The sequence below is a fragment of the Clarias gariepinus genome, chromosome 18 (assembly GCF_024256425.1).
Source record: "Clarias gariepinus isolate MV-2021 ecotype Netherlands chromosome 18, CGAR_prim_01v2, whole genome shotgun sequence".
In the NCBI taxonomy this organism is placed as follows: domain Eukaryota; kingdom Metazoa; phylum Chordata; class Actinopteri; order Siluriformes; family Clariidae; genus Clarias; species Clarias gariepinus.
This window is the reverse complement of record NC_071117.1, coordinates 26,676,548-26,698,829: the sequence shown is the minus strand read 5'-3', so window position 1 is coordinate 26,698,829 and position 22,282 is coordinate 26,676,548. Positions and strand designations below refer to the sequence as shown.

Here is a 22,282-nt window from a genome sequence, read left to right as displayed (position 1 = left end):
TCTTGATGCAGACCCACCTTCACCTTGAACTCTTCTGTCACACCTACAGCACATCTCGCCACTGTCTTACAGCTCTCATACTGTACATGTCCTGCACCACTCTAACATAATTCCCTGCCACTCCAGACTTCCACATACAACACCACAGCTCCTCTCTCTGCACCCTGTTGTACGCCTTCTTTAAATCTGCAAAGACACAAGCAACTCTTTATTACCTTCTCTGTACTTCTCCACCAGCATCTTCAAAGCAAATACTGCATCTGATGTACTCTTTCTAGGCATGAAACCATATTGCTGCTCACAACTGCTCACCATTGCCCTTAACCTAGCTTCCACTACTCTTTTCCACAGCTTCATTGTATGGCTCATTAGCTTTATGCCTCTGTAATTGCCACAGCTCTGCACATCCCCTTTGTTCTTAAAAAACAGCACCAATACACTTCTCCTCCATTCTTCTGGAATCCTCTCACTCTCCAAGATCTTGTTAAACAAACTAGTTAGAAACTCTACTGCCACCTCTCCTAAGCACTTCCATACCTCCACAGGTATGTCATCAGGACCAACAGCCTTTCCACTTTTCATCCTCTTCAACGCCCTTCTCACCTCACTTCTACTAATATTTGCTACTTCCTGTTCCACAACAGTCACCTATTCTACTCTTTGTTCTCTTTCGTGTTCCTCATTCATCAACTCTTTAAAGTACTCGTTCCATCTTCCCATTAACCTCCTGGCATTTGTCAGTACATTTCCATCTCTATCTTTAATCACTCTAACCTGCTGCACATCCTTCCCATCTCTATCTTTCTGCCTCGCCAACCTGTACAGATCCACCTCTCCCTCCTTACTATCCAATCTAGCATACAAGTCCTCATATGCTCTTTGTTTGGCCTTTGCCACCTCTACCTTCACCTTACGCTGCATCTTCCTGTACTCCTGTCTACTCTCTTCAGTCCTCTCAGAGTTCCACTTCTTCTTATCTAGCCTCTTTCACCGGACTTTCTCGTTCCACTTCAGTGCAAAGTGTCAACACTGAAGCTAACTTGATGGATTAGCTTATAGACCACCTCGTTCATTCCACTTATCCACTTTTGCCTTACCTGATGATACACCAAGTACCCTCCTACCTGTCTTTCTGATCACATTAACTGTAGTTGTCCAGTCAACTAAAACTCCTCCCTGAAGACTACACAACATTCTTTCTTTCTTAGCTTCCACCACTTTGTCCTCTGCTCTGCTTTTGTCCTCTTTACCTTCCTTACCACCAGGGTTATTTTACACCCCACCATTCTGTGTTGTCTGGCTACACTCTCCCCTACCAACACTTTGCAGTCACTGATCTCTTTCAGGTTACAACGTCGACACAAGATGTAGTCCACCTGAGTGCTTCTGCCTCCACTCTTATACGTCACCTTATGTTCCTGCCTCTTCTGGAAGAAAGTATTTACTACTGCCATTTCCATCCTCTTTGAAAAGTCCATCACCATCTGTCCTTCTACATTCCTGTTCTGAAGACCAAACCTGCCCATCACATTTTCATCACCTCTGTTCCCTTCCCCAACATGTCCATTGAAGTCTGCACCAATCACCACTCTTTCACCTCTGGGGATGCTCTGCATCACTTCATCTAGCTTACTCCAGAATTTCTCCTTCTCTTCTAACTCACATCCTACCTGTGGAGCATTACCACTAACAACATTGAACATCGCCCCTTCAATTTCCAGCTTCAGACTCATCACCCTATCTGATACTCTCTTCACCTCTAGAACATTCCTAACAAACTCCTCTTTCAGGATAACTCCTACTTCATTTCTTTTCCTATCCACACCATGGTAAAAAATTTGAACCCTGATCCTAAGCTTCTAGCCTTGCTACCTTTCCTTCTTTGTATCATATCAACCAACTCTCTTCCCTTCCCTGTCACGGTCCAAACATTTAAAGTCCCTACTATCACTCCTAAACTCTTGCCTTTCCACTTCTCTCTCTGCTTTCAAACACGCCTTCCTCCTCTCCTTTTTCGACCAACAGTAGCTCAATTTCCACCGGCACCCTGTAGGTCAACAGCACCAGTGGCGGTCGTTGTTAACACGGACCGCGACCGATCCGGTATGGAAATGATATTTGTGATTCGCATCATTGATTTGGCAAATGTTTTTACGTCGGGTGCCCTTCCTGACACAACCCTCTGTATTTATCCAGACTTGGGACTGGCACAAGAAGACACTGGATGGCCATAGTGCCACCTGCTGAGGAAGGAAGGAAGGAAGGAAGGAAGAAAAAAGTTAGAAGAGATAAGAAAAAGAAAGAAAGCAATAATACTGACGAGAAAAGAATAATAGTCTAAGAAAAAGGCAAGAAAATATGAAGGATAAAATTTATCAGTGGGAAAAGAAATCATCAAAGAAAGAAAAAAAGAAAGATAGAAAGAAAGAAAGAAATGGAAATTAAGTGAGAAAGAGAGGGAAGTCATGTAGGAAACAAGAGAAACAAGGCAATGAAGAAAGGAAATAAACCAAAGAAAATGCTAAACATGAGGAAAAAATAGAATGCAGTGGAATTAATTAATTTATTAAATGAGTAAATGAAATAAAGGTAGAGGGAGAAAAACAAAAAGGAGGAATGAACATGATAAAGAAAGTAAGAAACACAGAAAAAAAACCCCTTGGAAGTATAGGAGGGCCATTTACACACTATGATGTAATAGGGCTGATGTCATAGTTCTTGGGCCCTAAAACAGACAGAATTAAGGAAGTCATGAAAACCATGAAAAAAGACAAGAAAAGAAAGAAATTGTGAGGTAAACATAATGCGGTAAATCCAGGAGGCGAAGAAAGAAAGAAAGAAAGAAAGAAATCACTTATGGTCTTTTAAGAATTAATTGATAAAAATATGAATTTATTTTAGAAATTTATTAATAGAATACAGTGAGAAGTTTTATACAAATGAGACAAATCGCATTTAAAAGTAAAACAAACAAACAAACAAACAAACAAACAAAATTCCAAATCTCAGCCCCGTAGTGCCCCCTGCTGGTTAAATCATGTATCACAACTGTAATGTTTTTAAAAAATAATAATAATATGACGCTTATTAAGCGATTTGTTTATAAATCATAATATTCTCGTAATATGTAAAAACAAAATCAAAGCATTATATATAAAAACAAACACCCTTGTAGTATATTGGATAGAAAACAGCACACCGGAACAAACTGTAGCGCTGTGAGTTTCCAGTCGGAGCGCTATTGGAAGTGCACCTGGTGCACCGCTTCCGCTATTAACATCAGCCGGAGGTGTTTTGGGGAAGTTAAAGCTTCGGGGGGATTTCTTATAATTATTTATTTTATTATAAAGGAATTAGTAAAAAGCGCCGTTTTTGTTATAAGGTAAAAACTTTGTAAAAGCGGGGGTTAATTTGTTTGAGGGCTTGAATGATGGTGTTACACGGACACTGTCTGTAGCAGAAAGCTAAAGGAGCTAAGGTAAGCTAACAGCTCGCTATTTATAACGCGTTATAACGGGGTTTTCTGTGTTTTTAGTAAGAAATACAGTCGGTTTTATGCTGTTGGTTAATTGTGTAGGACAGGAAGTGGGTTAAAGCTGTGCTAACCGGTAAAGCTGTGGAAAAGACCTGTCAAAATGTCAACATGTCGTTTAGTGTTGAGAAAAAATAGAGAATAAAGTCGTAATATAAAAGTGCTGTGTCACAGTTACTGTATACATGACAAGTTCCTGTCATTGATGTGTAATGAGTGTGTAGACATAGTTAAAAGGTTAAAGCCACAAAAAATCTGCTGATGTTTAATGTCATCAGTCATATTATTATTATTATTATTATTTGAGGTTGAAGCCCACGTACATGTCTGTGTGTCTCTCTGTACAGCAGAACTCTCTGTCTAACTTCTTAATACAAAGAAATCCCATTCTGTAAGGTTGAGTATCTTACGCCTTGTTTACACTAAGTTGTCCTTTTTTGGTGGTCAGACAAATACACTCCCTGTTCGGTAATCGGAGAGTGAATCACAGATGAGAAATGGAAAAAGTAGATAAAAGGATAAAGATAAAGTAATTTGGTGCAGGTTAAACTTCAGGCAGATAACTAAGTACTGCGAAACTTTCATCAAGTTCTGTCCAGACAGTTTTGTGTGATGTGACAAAATATGGCTGGACAGACAGACAGACAAATGTACAGAAAGATTTTTTTCTGAGAAGGTTTCTTGTTCTGCCGTATATTAATTGTAAAGTTATCATTAAAAGTACGAGTTCTCACCAATGTTCAAACTAAACATTTCTTTTATTTATAAAGACTCGTGTAAGTTCCTTAATTCTGTTCCTAATCATGTTCACGTTTTTAAGTGGAACTTTCAGGGTTTTTTTTTTTCCAGAAGATGAGGAAGAAAAAGAAGGAAGCGCGAGGAAGGAAAGAGCGAAATGAGCAAAGACAGAAATGCAGTGGAAAGGAAACCGAACAAAATTAAAAAATATAATACAAATATTTACAGCTTTTCATGGTTAAAATCTTGTGATAGAAAGATAATGAAAACACTGTATACATTTTATATTAGCATGTATTTTTTATGGTTTTATTACTTATTAACAATTTCAGTTTCAGAAAAAGGCTTCAAGGCCTGCAGTTAAAAACGTTTTTACAGAAATACTCGATGTACAGTGGAACCTTGGATTGCAAGTAACTCTGTCTCTGAGCGTTTTGCAACACTAGCAGAATTTTTAAAATAAATTAACTTAATAAACGAGCGAGATCTTGACATATGAGTAGTACACATGCGTTTTGTCTGCCAAGCGCACTGTCTGCTCGTGCGCACTACAAGATTATGGGTAATAATAATGTGTAGCATCGTCTCCCATGCTTTGTCTCAGCATGCGAGTGTCACTCGTCTAGTCAACATCCGTGCGCGTGTGTACTATTTACTATAACACTGTGACTGTGTGTGTGCGTGTGTGTGTGTGTGCAATGCGTGTGTGTGCAATGCGTGTGTGTGCAAAGCAAACGCAAGTGTCATTAGAGAGGTTCCTTGTTAAAGATCCAGTTTCCATGATGTGATCTAAAGACATTGAGGACGTAAAATTGTAGAGGGATTTTTGATATCTCAAACAAGTCAGCTGTTACGATGCCTTAAACTTACACTAAAAAGTGGTTAATAATTTTCTGTGTTGCCTTATATTGAGTGACATTATATTGACACCTTCAGTGACGACATAGTGTGAGGCTTTTTTTGTCTAGCATCTGCGGCCTGTGGTATACACATCACAGACACACACACACATAGATAACATACACTAACGCAGTGGTTCCCAAACTGGGGCTACCCAGAGGGGTCACAGAATAATTTCATGGGGTCGTGAGAGGATTAAAAATTATGTCTTTTTTTGTGATTATAATACACACTTTGCAGGATTACAAATGAATGCTATAAATAAATATTTTTTGATTTGTAAAGATATTACTGATTGAGTGTGAGTGTTTAAACTGAGTGTTTAAAAGAAGAAATTTTTGACTCAAAGATATGACGTCACTGTGCAGCGACTGGCTCACTAGTTATTGCAACAGCGCACAACTGCACGTGAAAACCGCAACTGCCGAGATGGATAAATTTGTTATTCGCAAATCTAAAAATGTTGAGGAAATTGTGGACAGTCTGCCTGAGTTATCGGAACCATGTACATCGACCAAGCATAAGAGCAAGACCTTGTCAGACCAAAGTAGGAAACATCGGGAATATCAGGAAGAATTCATAAAGTATGGATTCACTTGCTCTACTGTTGACAAGGCAGATTTCCCTCAATGTGTAATCTGTTGAGAAGTGCTTGCTCATGAAAGTATGAAGCCCGGCAAAACACATGATTGCTCAACAAGCACGCACTAATGCACATTTTTAAGGCCCATACTGACATCAGCCCTATATAGTGTGTGACCTGTGCAAGTTGTGTATGGAATAAGATCACTATCAAAAATATTTGTGCGTAAAAAAAAGATTTGTGTGTAATTCTGTCTTTTGTCTGAGTTGGATTCCAAAATCTATAGCCACGACAGCTTACAGATACGAGATTTTGTGTGTTTGTTACAATACAATTCTAAAATATACGACTCGTTTACAGACACAAAACTCGTTTTTATAACTCCTCTGTTACACGGACGAATTGCGAAATTACGCCCACGAATGCTGTGTTAAACCACTGTCAAAAATACATCATCAGGGCCACATGCAAAGGCATTACTATCCAAGGGAAGAGAAATCGATTCGGCGCATGCTTCCCGCCACTGTTTTAAACCACTGACGCCAAAATGCCAGATCAGCAGCCGAGCCCTCCCTCATTGTCTCAGGTAAGTTTTTTTTTTTTTTTTTTTTTTCACAGATACGGACATGTTTAAGAGAAGTAAAATTACACAGATGTTTTAACAATAGTAGGTAATATTTTTGGAGTTTAAAACGTTGGCGGGACGCATGCGCCAAATCGATTCCTCTTCCCCGGGCGGCGATGGTTTTTTGTAGGTGTTAACATACTCGAATAACACGCAGGTGTGCACCAAGGAGGCGATGGCATAGGGGTGCTTGGGCCCACTCATCGTTGCTCGCAACTATATTTTTTACTTTATATAAATAATTTTTCTATAAATGAGTTTCCATTATTTCTTATGAAGAAACTTCACTTTGATATATGAGTGCTTTGATATACAAGCATGCTTCCAGACCAAATTATGCTCGCAATCCAAGGTTTAACTGTAATTGTGTTCTTAGTTTGGTCACCTGGTGCAAAAATGAACAAATTCTGTGGGGAACCGGAAAAAAAAAATCACTTGGCTCTTGCAGTCAAAATGCACAGTTCAGCAGTCACTGATAAAAAAAAAAAAAAAAACTGATTATGTCCTCACTGCAGCTCTGGGAGGAGCGAAGAGCAAAATATAAAATAAAAACACCTAGCGCTATCTAGCAGAATAACGTTTTATTTTGACCTTTATCCCTCAACTCCTAGAATATTCACAAAGTAATGTGAGGTTTTCTTGTTTGCCATCTTGAAAACGAGTGAGTGAAACCATACCAGTATTTTGGCCGGGGACATGTTTGTCCCAGATTTCTCAAAGCATGGAAGAGCCTCTAAGGAACATACATACATAAATACATACATACATAGCCATGTTATTAATGAAGGAAAGGACAAGTAAGGAGAAATTGAAAGAAATGTCTAACAGTAGTTTAGAAAGGTTGGAGAAGATGAATGAGGAAGAAAGAAGGAGAAGGACAGAACAAATAGATGAAAGGGTTCTGAAAGAAAGAGAAATGGAAGAAAAAAGAGACAATGTTGGAAACAATTGTAAGAAAGACAAAGACACAATCAAGTGAACTGGTAAAAGAAAGAAAGCAGAAAAATGTGGGAACATGAACGAGTCGGAGGAGCAGTGTAGTAAGAAAGGGAGAGTGGAACGAAAGAGGGGAAACAAAGCAAATTAAACAACGAGTGCAGGCGGAGTGATCAGAAGAGAGGAAGAGCTACAGGAGAATGAAAGACGGAGAAATTGTAAAGTAAAAGAAATGACAGAACGAGTAGGAGAAATGAAAAAGAAAGGATGTAAATATATAGAGAGAAAGGAAAACAAGCCGAAAGAAAGGAGGGAGAAGTAGGGGGAAGTGAAATAAAGAAATGTAGGAAGCAAAAAAGTAAGAAAGAAAGCAGGGAAACATGGGAATGTGGAGTCAGAGGAGGAGTGTAGAAAAAATGAGAGAAAAGAGTGAGAGAGGAAAGAAAGACGATGAAGAGACGGAAGTTAGACAGGAATGTGGGCATGTCATAATTTAAAGCGAAGTAACTCCATAATTGTGTAAACAACAATTATTCTGACATTTAACTAGTTAAAGCTCCTGTTTATGGACTTTTGAGACAGAAAGAGCACACACCCTGAAATTACCTAACCACAACTAATTATAATTAATCATCATTAGTGTTGAGATAGTTTATCGTTTGCTTATGGTGTTTTTTTTTCTGTGTTTACCACGTTTACCACATTGATTAGCCATACCGTTACAATCCAGGCGTCTAGACATCACAATCTTGCTCTTGTGAAAGTCGAGCAGATCCTTACTCTCCCCATCCTTACTTGAAGAAAACAAGGCTAATCAATGTAGATGTGTACATGAAGAAATGATGATAATACTGTATGTGTTATTTATATACAATTTAATGTAATCAACTTTCTTTAATTGCTTTGGCAACACGGTCATTTTTAATGTTTGTGCCAATAAAGTGAACTGAACTGAGCTGACCGAGTGAGAGACAGATATAGAGATGGAGAGTTTGAGAGCGACAGAATGAGAGAGGGAGCGACAGTGTGATAGACAGAGAAGAGAGCTAGATGGAGAGATAGACAAAGAGACGGAGTGAGAGAGAGAGTGAGATGCTGCGATAAAGAGAGAGTGAGATTCTGCGATAAAGAGAGAGTGAGATGCTGCGAAAGAGTGAGAGACATAGACGGAGCGATATATGAACCAATAGATTGGGAGAGAGAGAGAGACACCACAATATAGAGAAGGGTTTATATATATATATATATATATATATATATATATATATATAGCATCATGCTCTGGGGGTTTTGTTCTCCACAGGGGACAGGACAACTGCACTGTATTAAGGAGAGAATGAACGGGGCTATGTATTGTGACATATTGGGCAAAAAACTCCTTCTCTATACATATACATACTGTATACAGTGGAGTTATAACTATTTGATCATCCTGTGATTTTGCAAGTTCTCTTACTTAGAAATCATGGAGGTGCAGTTAATACAGTGCAGTCGTCCTGTCCCTGTGCAGAAAAACACCCCCAGAGCATAATGCTTCCAGCCCCATGCTTCACTGGAGGTATGGTATTATTGGGATGATACTCATCATTCGTCTTCCTCCAAACACGGTGAATGAGGTTAAGACCAAAAAGTTCTACTTTGGTCTCATCTGACCACAGGACTTTCTCCCCTGACTCCCCTGGATCATCCAGATGGTGCCTGGCAAAGTTCAGACATGACTTAAGCAGGGGAACTTTCCGTGCGATGCAAGATTTTAAACCATGACTCTTAGTGTATTACTGATAGTAGCCTTGAACACGATGGTCCCAGCTCACGGCATTGACCAGCTCCTCCCGTGTAGTTCTGGGATGATTCTTCACCATTTTTAGCATCATTGATACCCCACGAGGAGAGATCTTCCGTGGGGCCTCAGTCCGAGGGACATCGAGAGTCATCATTAGCCTCTTCCATTTTCTGACAAATGCTCCAACAGTTGTTCTTTTTTCACCAAGCTGCTTGGCTATTGCCCTGTAGCCCTTTCCAGCTTTGTGAAGGTCTATAATTTTGTCTTTTGTGTCTTTTGACAGCTGTTTGGTTATGCCCATGTTGCTACTTAGACTTTGGCTGATTGTGGGGTGCACAGGTGTCTTTTTGACAACTAACAACTTCAAACAGGTGCTACTAATTTAAAATCATGAGCAAAGTGTAGCTGGACTAATTAAAAGCAAAATAACAGGTCTTTGAGGGTCAGAAATCTGGCTGATAAGCTGATCTCTCTCTCTCTCTCTCTATATATATATATATATATATATATATATATATATATATATAGAGAGAGAGAGAGAGAGAGACGCTGCAATAGAATGCTAGATGGAGAGACAGAGTAAGAGACTGATAGAAAGACTTAGAGACAGAGAAAGAGTTAAGAGACTTAGAGAGAGAGAGAGAGATACTGACTGTGGTTGAAAGTGTGACAGAGATCGAGTCGGGGACAAAGTGAAAGATGGTGAGAGATGAGAGACTTTATAATGTTTATAAATTCTAATAGGTGTTACTTGTAACATGATCAAATATCTATAATTGTTTTGGCTACAATGTAATTTCTTTTACATTCATCCCAATAAAATACTGCTAAGCAGACAGTGAGAGAGCGAGAACTAAACAGACAGTGAGAGACAAAATGAGGGAGAGAGTGAGAGCAAATGAGTGAGAGATGGAGGTAGAGTAAGAGAGACAAAATAAGAAGAGAGAGAAACAAAAAATAGAGACAATTATAGTGAGAGAGTAAGTGAATAAGCGATAAAAGCTTACTCCTGATGTCAGAGTGTGTTTAAATCCTCTTCTTGCAGGTGTGTGTGTGTGAGGGTCAGCGATGCTGACGCTGGCAAGTAAGCTGAAGAAGGAGGAGGGGATGAGCAGAACGACGTCAGGCTCCAACGAGGCCCCGCACAGAGTGTCCATACGAGACCGTCTCCTTATTAAAGGTACCGTCAGTAAAGTCCACTCTCTGAGCCTCTAAACCCAAACTTAACCGCCTCCAGGGCTGTAGGGTGGGAGCTTATGATCACTGTCTCAAGTCAGTGAATCTGTAAAAGAAAAACAATAGAGATCTATTGGAGAAAAAAAATCTCCAAAATAAGGTTTACTTTTTAACCTTGCCTTGGTGAAATGTAGTGGAAATGGAGGGGGTGGGGGGTGGTAGAGAGTAGTTAAAAGAAAGCAGAAAGAAAGTAAAAGGAATAATTAAAAGATGGCAAATTAACAAAGTGAATTAACAGACAAGGAAAGGAGAAATTAAGAGTGGAAGTGAAAAAGGAAAAAAGAAACATGAAAAATAAGAAAAAAAGATTTTTTAACAGGAAAAAAAAGAATTAGGACATGAAAGAAAGAAGGGTAAAATGGAATGAATAAAATGACGGAAAGAAGGAAAGAAGAAGGGGAAAGGTAAGAAATACGAGGACATACACAACAAATAAATCGAAGAAAGAAAAAAGTATGAAATAAATAGAAATGAGTGAAGGAATGAAAAAAGGGGAAATGAGTTTAAAGAATGAGAGAGAGAGAGAAACAAAAACGGGAAATAACCGGAAAATTAAAGGTTAGAAGTAAGAAATAAATGAGTAGGGGAAAAAAATAAACGTGGAAAGAATTAACAGGAAAAGAAAATAAAGATGGAAAGGAACAAAGGAAAAAGAAGAAAAAGGAAAAAAAATAAGGTAAGAAAGAAAAAGGAGAAATATACACTGAAACCTTGAATTACGAGAATAATTTATTCCGGAAGCGGCTTGTATTCCAAAACACTCGTAAATCAAAGCAAATTCACCCATAAGAAATAATGGAAACTCAAATTATTCATTCCACAGCCCAAAAAAAGAAATACATAAAAATAATTATCATAAAATATAAATTAAATATAAAACAAATTAACCTGTATACATTATAAAAAAGTAAAAAATAAATCCTGAAAGATAAGTGTTTCTGTTTATGCACGCAGGCGCTGTGTGTGTGTGTGTGTGTGTGTGTGTGTGTGTGTGTGAAGTAAGAGGAGGAATCACCCACCCCCTTCTCCTCTTTTATTTGATTTTTACACACATTGACGGACAGACTGTTTTGTCGTAAAAAATTAGCAAGGAACATCACTAATGACACTCGCATGAGTGCATACTAATAGAAACACTGATGTAAAGTAAAAGCAAAAAACTAATTAACCTGCACTTTACCTTTTGAAAAGAATCATGACAGAGCAGTTCTGTGTAGAGCAGTGTGTTCTGGGTGTGTGTGTCTGAGGGGTGTAAAGGCGAGTGTGCATGAACCGGCACGGTGTCAAATTACCCGCGTGCACACATAATGACAGAGAAGGAGAAAATAGATCTTTAATCTCTCTAATGAGACTTTCTTTTGCTTTACATTTCAAAACAAGAAGCGCATGCGTGATACGTGATACTCGGTACTCGTAAACCAAGGCTTGTCCGTTTTGCAATTCATAAAAAAAAAACTTTGCTTGTCTTGCGGAACACTCGCAAACCATGTTACTCGCAATTCGAGGTTCCACTGTACTCAAAATAATAGGAAGGAAGCAGGAATTTTGATGAGGGAAAAAAAGAACAAAAAAAAGGACAAATGAGGCATAAGAGGAAAGGGAAATGCCAAGAAAGACAAAGCAGAGAGAAGAAAAAGCAAAAAAAAACTTTGAAATGTACAGGAATAGAAAACCTTTTTTTTTTTTTTTTAAATGGTGTATAGTTTTGAAGTAGAGCGGTCAATTTGATTATTCAGCGAATTTCAGCAGACAGACAACAGGAAAAACTTTCTTCTCAAAACTATTTTTATTTTTTATTTTTTATTTTTGCCTCACCGCGGCGTCCCATTCGATCAGCAGCGATAAATACAGTTTGTCTATTTAAAGATGGTCTAAGCTTAGGTTGCTAAGCAACATACCAGGCAAAGATTATATTATAACCTATGCTAAAAGGTAGACGAGGAAATATTATGACTATTGTGAGTCAGTGGCGAAGTAGTCGGACCCATGTGGCTCCATCAGCTTGAGTTATATTGCGCGTGTATCAAGTGTTGTCTAGAAAAAGGAACTCTATTTATAACAGCTACAGATGAGCAGACTCCATGACAGCATTAGCAGTTGCTTCCAATGCACACAGCGACACCAAAAATTGTTCAAATTACCCAATATCTTTATAAGTATCTTGTGTAATACAGTTCTGCTAAGTGGTGTTTAATTCAAGCTCCTCATTCTTTGACTATGAAGATAATTTGTGTTTACCCAGAAGCTTATAAACCCCCTCCCCATTTTTTAACAGCGATCTGTTTGTTGCACATGACTGAAATTAATCCTCTCTGCTTTGATTTCTATGTGCAGAAGTTGCAGACCTCGAGGCGAATCTTCCTAGTGAGTAAACCCATTCATTTCCATTTATATTTATTCATTTGCCAGGCACTTTTCTCCAAAGTGATTTACAAACAAGTCGGGAATACAGTTTATGTGTCTAGCCGACAGCGATACAGCAAGAGCTTTTCAGTAGCTGAGCTAACACAAATAAAGAAAAGGGAAAGAAAAAAAATTCAAAGTAGTTTGCATGATTTGGAGTAACTTCAAATACCCAGCTGTGCTTCACATATAAAAGCAAGTAAACTACAAAATGCTAATTATGAATTTCACCGACAACCAAGTCTTGAAATGATTGCATTAAATACTCTTATCGAGCAACAAGGGGCAGTAGTGGCTCAGTGGAAGGTTTCTTGCCTGCCATGTGCAAGTCCCTGGTCCAAGTCCCTGGTCCAAGTCCCACCCAGTAACCAAACCCCAGCCACTGGAAGCAGTGCCAGTCGCAAGCCTGGATAAAAATGTTAGGGTTGTGTCAGGAAGGACATTTGGTGTAAAACCTGTGCCAAGTTGTGTGCGAATCAGATGGTCCACTGTGGAGAAAGCAGCAGCAAGAAAAACAACAATTGTTATAGAGCCACCATATTTACCCCAAACCCCTGGTTCAAGTTCCTTCCTTCCAATCGGTGGTCATCAAGAGAGCGACAGTTAAAGGCAAAACTAGCACTCTAGCCAACCTTTTCTTATCACCAGCTATGATAAATATCACCTGGCTAAGATTTCCACAATGTTATGATAGACAACCCTAACTTGGATCTCATTGGAGGGGTGTTCAGAGATGCCTGCCAACCTGCCACCACTTGTAGAACCTAGACAGTGGAAAGGTCCTTGTGGCTTTAATCATGATTCAGGGTCTTGTTAGACCACTGACAGGTCAACTGGGAGAACATGCATGGAGATGACCTGGTTGGAGCAGCTCAGACTTAGCTTGGAATATAATAAACGAGAAAAGGTATTGAGGGAAGAGCCAGAGTTGGGGTTGTAGGTCATGTTATAGAGGGCTGTCAACCAGGGAGAGGGCCATCAACCATCAAAAGGGAGGCCCCTGCGGCCTTAATCATGATCCAGTACCTTTTCAGACCACTGCAAGGTCAGCCAATTGGTTTGCATAAATTGCTGGTATGACCTTATGGTGTTTGAACCACAGGATTATGGTGGTCTTATCTGGTCACCAATGAGCTGATTGCCATGGCTCGTAGTTTTTAAAGGGGTCATGTTATAGCAGAAAGACAGTCTGAGACACCTGTTTCAGTTTAACCAGCAAGGATGTGATACATTTACAAGCCCCCAGTGAGACACTCTGGGGGCTTGTAAATGTAGAACTCTAGGAGTTCTTGTACGAAAGCTAATGTTCTAGCAACTCACCAAATCCAAAGGTCCTCAACTTGCACTTCACTCAAAACAGCTAAGGATACCATAAGAAGAATTTGAGGACTAGCCAGACTTTAATTCCACCCAGTAGGCTTCCTGTGCCTTGATAGTCCTACTTAAAGAGGATTGTGCCACCTTGGCAACTGATATATATCCTCCACTACCATTTCCTCCAAATAAACCAGGGCGCTGGTGGAAAAGGTTAAAGGTTAGATAGACCGTACTGGTAAGGTAGTTAGGTAGACACCTGTAAGGTCTCACAGTCTCTCAATTCCATCTGGTTATGGTTTATGTCTTTTATACCAGGACTCCTTATCTTTCTTTCTCAATGTCATTATTTAATTATTTCTTTTTTTCTTTTTGTTTTTACATTTCATTTTACACTGTTTAGATTCTAGATCATCACCTCCACTGTTTTTTTTTCAGATTTTTTTCCTTGTAAGCACTGACTTTCTTTAACACTTTTTTTTTCTTAAAAAAAAAAAAAAATATATATATATATATATATATATATATATACTTTCAGATACAACTCTTTATATTATCAATGTTGATGGTTTGATATTACACATACCATGTCATATTCCACGGCAGCAGTGCAAAGGTCTAATTGCTTCCTTTGAAAACAGTACTTGGCTTTTGGTGGTTTATGAAAACAATATAGAAAAGCAATTTTCCCCAGATTTCACCTCTTTTCAAAGTAGGTCTCTTATTTTAATGACTCATGTGGTGTAATTTGCATTTTTATAAGTGCCGGGGGAGGGGACAAACAAACAAACAAAAAAAAAAAACAGCCATACTCTGTATATCAGTAAAATCAAGTCTTATTCTCGCTGTAGATACCTGTAAGGTCCTGTTCCCTGATGTGAATAAACTCCATCACTTTCAGCTCACCATTTCTCCAGGTAAACCTAACTTAGTTTTTGGTTGATGCTAATCCTTAAGCATTGTTAGTGTTCTTCCTCTGGGACTCATAACAGAAAGAACCAGCTTCAGGATGGCTGTATTTACACATTGAATGGAAGTTATTGATTTTCAGCTATATTGTGAGCTGTATAGTGTCTCAGGTTTCATAGTTGGAAAACAAGTGCTCATTGATTATTTTGCATTTATTTATTTTTTATCCAGATGAAGGATATTATCAGGGAGGAAAGTTTCAATTTGAAATAGATGTTCCTGAAGCATATAACATGGTGGTAAGTACCGGCTGATGCACATATTTTGATTTTTAGATATTTTTTTTTATTTGATAAAATATTTTTTGATGCACATTATGCAAATAAATCATGGTAATAGCAACTAAAACAGCTGTCACAAATACCCATACGAATGACTGCTCACACGCGTACATAAAAATGTTTTTTATATTTGAGGTGGCTGAAGTTATGCCGCAAGAACACATTAAGTTGTTCATGGGTCAAATGACATCCACCCACATTCTGCGCGTCAGTCAATTTTCTAGCACTAAAGAGAGTGAGTGGATGGCTGCCACTTTATATACCACGACAAAATGTGCCGGCAGACAGATGTTCATACCAAATAACTGAGAGTGCCGTAAGTTGCACGCATGATCACCATAAGTCGTAAGACTGACTTACGTAGGCTGTTGGAAGGTCTTAAGGCAACCTTAAGGCGAATATAAGAACTCTAAGGCCACGGTATGATAGAAAAGTCAGCCATACCAACTTCCTAAGGAGGCTATAAAAAAAGTATGATTTCTGCATGAAATGCAGACGTCCGGGAACAGGGATATTTGTAAGAATATTTGTGACCAAGGTTTTAAATGAGCCCTTGACCAAGGCCCTTAACCCTCAACTGCTCACAAATACAGTATAATGAGACTAAATGTAACGATAAGGGCATTTGCCAAATGGCAAAAATTTAAATGGAAAAAAAAATCTCTTCAGTTATGAATAAGTATTCTTTTATGTGCTCATTCATGTATCGACACATTGGCTGTATAATTTATTTTTTACATTACATTTGTAATTGAAATGCACCAGTTGATCAGGCAGTGAACGGAATTGGCGGGTTTTCAGCTTGATCAGACATGACTGATCAGCCTCTGATATAACCAATTCGGTGGCAAGTGCACAAGCTTCCAAGTGGCGCATCAGAAACGTATTTTTTTGGCATCACATTAACAAAATTTAAGTTAGAGAAAAAACAAGTTAAAAAGCCTCCGATCTGCCTTTCTATCCAAAACCTGAACAAGTTAATCTTAAACCTCACAACAACACATTTAAACACACCAAAACTCTTTTACCACCAAGGCTGTTCTGGATCTAGTCTGGAACCAGTGACCAAAAGCATTTGGACAAAGAGTCACTTAACTCAGGGGCTTAGGGCGGGGTTATCACAACCAACTAAAAGTTTGTGACCGCCATCTTTAAAAAATGGACTTAATGGGTAGCTCAAATGCTTTCCTCTATAATCATACAGGTAACACACACCAAAAAATTGGCACATCGCCATCCCTCGTGGTAAGAGTGAATTTTTTTCTAAGTTTGCGAATGACTGAGATACACGCTGCTCAGTAAAATTTGAAGTTAAATGTTAAACTCTTGTATTTGAAGTTACTCATGTTTAATTCCATTGTGAAGCTAAGCTATGAACCTTTCGAGTTATGACAACTTTTTTTTGTGAAGTTTTAGTTCATAATACCTAATTGTATAACAAAATTGGAAAAATGCAATATCAATTTGATTGTTTATAAAATCGTGGTAATTACAGAAACGCAATATTCATCGAATCAGCACCGAGGTATCGTGATGACACCTTATCGGGTGCTGAATGGAAAATCCCGTCCCTAGTGGCTTGTGCGGAGCTTATGATTCCCATTTCAACAAATTGCTGATGCTTTCATTGTAATTTTGTAAGTTTACCTTTGGGAACCTGGAGGATACCTTGATGTATCAGTGTCTGTTTTTCATTCTATCTCTTTTTGAATGTAACAGCCTCCAAAAGTGAAGTGCTTGACGAGAATATGGCACCCAAACATTGCAGAGACGGGAGAAATCTGCCTGAGGTAATGTTATCGCTTGCCTAGACAGTGATATCAAAAGCCTCAAGAAAATTTACAACTCAGTATATTGTAAAAGTTGAATCTTTTTTGCAGCTTACTGCGTGAGCACTCAATCGATGGCACAGGTTGGGCTCCAACACGTACATTAAAGGTACAATAATCCCACAGTTATTCAGAATTGTCTCTCAGTAAGGATTTTCTAGCAGACCTTCTAGATGTGGTACTCTGGTTCTATAAATGTTTAACTAAAAGTATTTTTTTTCTTTATAATTTAAGGCTCTACTGTGTAGTTTAAACAAATCTTCCATTCTCTATACAGGTAGTCCCCGACTTACGAACATTAGAGTTATGAATTTCCTTAGATACGAATGGACTCGGTTCTACTTCCTGTTTAATCGTGGAAGTATCTCACGTGTATTTTACAAAAAAAAAAAATAGACACTGTAGTTCACCAGATACCGATATTTACAATTATATACGTTTTTCAGTGTGTAAGTGAGTGTATAAAATGTCTAAAGTCCGGTATATTGTATGTGTGTGCATGTGGGGGTGCAGGAGAAATGAGTCAGCCTCACCGGTTTCAATGAATCAGTCTGGGAGCACGATGATAGAAAATGTCTGTCCTGTAAATCTGTCCTAATGGTAAATAATCCTAATTTTGGAAAATCTTTAACAAAACAGAGTTCACAGTCCAATACAGTAGAAAACAGCTCTGAGACAAAATTCCTGTATTCCTGGCGTCTGGAACTCTTGCGATTTAAAGGTGCAAAGACAGCACTGTTATACTTAACATGCAAGATTAATTTCCCTAGGCATGGATATGGTTTTTGCCCACATGATGGCAGTGTGGGGAAAGGGAACAGAGATTAAGTCAAGTGGATCGGTATACTATACTATTACATTGTACAGTGGAACCTTGGATTACGAACATAATTAATTCCGGAAGTGGGCTCGTATTTTAAAACACTTAAGAAATAATGAAAACTCAAATTATTCGTTCCACAGCTCAATTTTTTTTTTATAAAAATAATTACTATAAAGTATAAATAAAACAAATTTACCTGTATTTAAAAAAAGGAAAAATAAATCCCGACAGATAAGTGATTCCATTCATGCGCGCATACATAAACAGAAAAATTAAAGACTTGTTAATTTTTCCAAGTAAAAATTGAAAAACACTTGCAATCCGAGGTTCCACTGAATGTTCCACTGAATGTTCCACATTCATGTCAAAGCTGTACAAGACACACTGTCGGACTTGAGAACAAATCGGACTTGTTCATAGATCAGAACTCGTTCGTAAGTCAGGGACTGCCTGTTTAGTACGATATGTAGAAATCCCTGCTTTCACTTTGCATATGTCTATATGTTCTAACTAATAGGAACATATTACTTGAAGCAGTGCTGTGACTGCAGTGACTTATGTTTGTGTGGGCATGTGTCTGTGGAAAAAAAAACAGACTTTGTTTATATTATGCTTTAAATTATTATTTTTGTTAAAAATAATCACGCAACTCTTTTTTAATTTTTTTATTTTTTTTGTTTGTTCAGAAATAATACTTGAAGAGAACCCGCCAAAAGAAAATACCTGAAATGAAATGTGGCGATAGCTACTGGTTATAAAATGGGTTATAAAAAAGATGAGCGGCTAAATGCGTATTTGTATTGGGACACACATTACCCAGTCGCGGAGGTTCTTTCTTCTGTTCCTCAACAAATAAACACGAAACTATATTGTAATGTAACGTCTACTTTAAAAAAAAATGCAGTTCATCAGTTCAGTTCTTTACAGTTATAGCTGTCAGTTAGGGAGCGTCAAAAATTGGGTATGTGTAAGATTCTAAAAGATTAAAAATGTCTATCAGAATATCTAATGTGTTGTGGTGTTAAGAACAGTGTGGGTAGAGGATTGTTTTTTTTTTAACAGTATGCCTGTTTTATTAAGGGTTATCAATGATGCATGGGCTTAAATGAGTGATTGTGCGAAATAAGGGTTGCTGCTGAGGTTGCTATCAGTTTTTTACATGTGTTGACGTTTCTTCAATTTAATCGACATAATAAAATTTTATATTATATTAATATATTAATAATATTAGGGGGTCAAGACTTTTGCATGGTACTGTTTATCTAATCAGTCTCATCAAAAACATTTTTCTAGATGCAGCATCTTACAAATAAATTTGACGAACTAATTGTTGTCGGTATCGAAACAAACATTTCGGTATCATGATAACACTACAGTAGAAAGAGAGCAACACTTTCTTGTAAGTTTTTTTTTTAAGCAGACATAAGTTAACTTAATTCATAGAAGGAGTCTCCAGCGCAAGTCAAACGTAAGGAGGGAACTTTCAAATTTCTGACGTCATCCAGATGGAGGAGTTTATGGTTTTTATTTTCTTGGTAGCCTGACGAGCATGTGTTTGTGTGGGTGCTAATCTGTAATACTCTTCTTGTTCTTCTATTTTTGCAGGATGTCGTATGGGGGTTGAATTCACTATTTACCGTAAGTGTGTTTTGTTCTGAGTATTTAGCATGATTTCTATGTAACTGGTAAAATGTAATTTACCTGAACTAGCAGCTATCCCTGGCTGGAAATTTGTGGAGTTGCACCAGTAGTCTGGGTGGTAGAGGCATGTTGTGTTTCTTCTGTAAATCACAGCAACACTACATCTTCTAGAGACTTAGTCAAGTTCTTCCACACCAAACTCGCTCATCTATGTCTTTATGGACCTTGCTTTGTGCACTGATGCGCAGTCATGTTGGAACAGGAAGGGGCCATCCACAGATTGTTCCCACAAGTTTGGGAGCATGAAATTGTCCAAAATGTCTTGGTGAAGCGGTAAGAGTTCCTTCCACTGGAACTAAGGAACAAGCCCAACTCCTGAAAAACAACCCCAGACCAGTTCCTGCTTTATAAAGACATGGATGAGCGAGTTTGATATGGAGAAACTTGACTGTCCTGCACAGAGTCCTGACCTCAACCCCATTAAAGACTGCGAACCAGGCCTTCTTGTTCAGCATCACTGTCTGACCGCACAACCGCGCTTCTGGAAGAATGGTCAAAGATTTCCATAAACACCTCCTAAACCTTGTGGAAAGCTTTCTCAGAAGAGTTGAAGCTGTTATAGTCGCAAAGTGGGCAGGACCAACATCATATTAAACCCCATGGATTAAGAATTGGGTGATACTTAAGTTCATATGCATGTGAGGGGACGGGAGCGAATATTTTTAGGGATATAGTGTTTGGATTTGGGGTCGTAAAATGTTGCAGCTTCTCTATAATCCTACAGGTGGTGCACTCTAAACTATTACACACTGGGAGGCAGCACAGCATCCTGTTTGTTTAGAATCATAAAAACAAAAAAACTATTCATATTGAATAATATTTACAAAATTGCGCTTTGAGACGACTTGGCACCTGGGTATTGTGATAATATTGTACTTTCTGGTCCCTGGTGATCCTTGTCTCTAACTTGGCTTGACATGAAAGTTAATAAAGAAAACATCTTTCAAAAAAAGGAAAAATAAATAGACTTAAACAAAGCACTCATTTTTTATTTTCTTTTACCGATTTACTTTTCTTTCTCCTAGGATCTTCTTAACTTCGACGATCCACTAAACATAGACGCAGCAGAGCACCATCTACGGGACAAGGTAACCCCTCATGATGTCGTAAATGGAGTACAATGTAATCGAATTTCTGTTTTGTGTTTTGTTGTTTTGTTTTTTAACATCTATGCTGATATGTTTTTTCCAGGACGACTTTAGGCGCAAAGTGCAGGACTTCATCAAAAACTATGCAAGATGATGCGCACCAACCTGCAGTTATACTGCCGAGACCCACCGAGATGAAAAATCCCGCAGCATTTACACGACGGGAAGACGAGAGAATGAAGGATTCTGTGGATCTCGAATCTTCAGCATGAACTTAAACAAACTAAAAAGTTAAATAAATAAATAAATAAATAAATAAATAAATAATAGGGGGTTGATTTGGGAGGGTTTTTTTCAGGATTTCTTCGTTTACTTTTTAATTATTGCTCAGGGCTCGTTTGCCGCGGAAGCCCACAATCGCTGCCACAAAGCTGGTTCTGCATCATACAGTTAACAATAATATTATTATTATTAATAACATAAAAATAAAATTATTCAATGCAATGTTAACAAAAAAAAAAAGACAAGCGCTCTCTGTTCCCTCACGCTAGCGATAACAGCACAAACCCGCACGCGCTGATTTATAGTTTTACGTCTGACGTCCAGCAGTAGTGCTCACGGCCGCTCCTAATTTTGCAAGGAAACACACGCTAAAACACGTCTGGAGCCTCACACTGCTTGATGTGTGTACGATATATACAGTATAAAGCCACACTCCCCAGTTCCCTGATCCTCTGACTGAGTAAAGAGAGATGTGTGTAAACTCCGGCCGTGTGTATTTTCATTCCTGTCATATTCAGACATCTGTGTTTTGTCGTTGTGAAAAATCCTAACACGCTGCTTTTTGGGGGTTCTTTCAAAAGAAAAAGAGCATTAGGTATGATTAAGTGTCGTGAACGGACCCTATATAGAAAGTGTGTGTGTGGGAGAGAGATTGAGGAGACTGAGGTGGTATGTGCAGAGACAATTGGGGTGAGGATGGCAAAAAAGAGAATAGCGCTAGAAGGATGGACAGATACTAAGCAACAGCGAAACACAGAGGGAAATTAAGCAAAAAACCTGGGGTGAAGATAGAAAAGGCAAAAGAAAGAGGAGAAGAAAAAGAAAGGCGGATTGAAAGGGATAAAGATCAAGAGAGTCGGCAATGAGAGACTGGAGAGAGAGATGAAGAGAGTGAAAAAGTGGAGAGAGTTCAACACAGAACTGGGGTAGAGCAAGAGAGAGAGTGATGAAAATAGAAAGGAGTAGGTTGGAGAGAGACTGACAGATGGAGAGATTGAGATCAATGGAGAAAGAAGCAGAGTAAATAGAGAGAGACAGGAAAGAAGAGTGTGGTGGGGAGAAGAGAAACAGAAAAAAAGGAGTGGTGGGGAGGAGAGAGAGAAAGAGGATAGAGATGAGTGAAGTAGGCAAGAGAGAGACAGGAAAGGGAGAAATGGAATGGAAAGAGATGGGAAAAAGAAGTGGAATGTAAAAGAGACAGACAGAAAAGACAGGAGTGGGTGGGGTGGGGAGGAGAGAAAAGAGGAGTGTAATGGGTA

The 22,282-nt window shown here is 38.5% G+C and overlaps 1 protein-coding gene across 2 annotated transcripts; it reads left to right on the top strand.

Annotated features, from left to right (window-relative positions):
* The first annotated feature begins 3,239 nt into the window (after positions 1-3,239).
* ube2f (ubiquitin-conjugating enzyme E2F (putative)) lies at positions 3,240-21,509 on the top strand. Of its 2 annotated transcripts, XM_053476980.1 has the most exons (11): positions 3,240-3,478; positions 6,213-6,339; positions 10,143-10,277; positions 12,668-12,697; positions 14,902-14,967; positions 15,191-15,258; positions 17,020-17,090; positions 17,181-17,238; positions 19,558-19,590; positions 20,679-20,741; positions 20,845-21,509. In XM_053476980.1, the coding sequence occupies exons 3-11, from the start codon at positions 10,166-10,168 to the stop codon at positions 20,893-20,895; spliced, it is 552 nt and encodes a 183-aa protein (XP_053332955.1). In that variant the 5' UTR covers positions 3,240-3,478; positions 6,213-6,339; positions 10,143-10,165; the 3' UTR covers positions 20,896-21,509. The 2 variants fall into 2 exon arrangements, with proteins under 2 accessions (XP_053332955.1, XP_053332954.1); XM_053476979.1 differs by lacking the exon at positions 6,213-6,339.
* Positions 21,510-22,282: the final 773 nt, after the last annotated feature.

Excerpts from the sequence above, each read along its gene's own strand:
- ube2f (XM_053476979.1), top strand. The coding sequence starts at position 10,166 with ATGCTGACGCTGGCAAGTAAGCTGAAGAAGGAGGAGGGGATGAGCAGA. Across the intron at positions 17,239-19,557 it reads CTCCAACACGTACATTAAAG|GATGTCGTATGGGGGTTGAA; the intron begins GTACAATAATCC and ends CTATTTTTGCAG. Across the intron at positions 19,591-20,678 it reads GGTTGAATTCACTATTTACC|GATCTTCTTAACTTCGACGA; the intron begins GTAAGTGTGTTT and ends TCTTTCTCCTAG.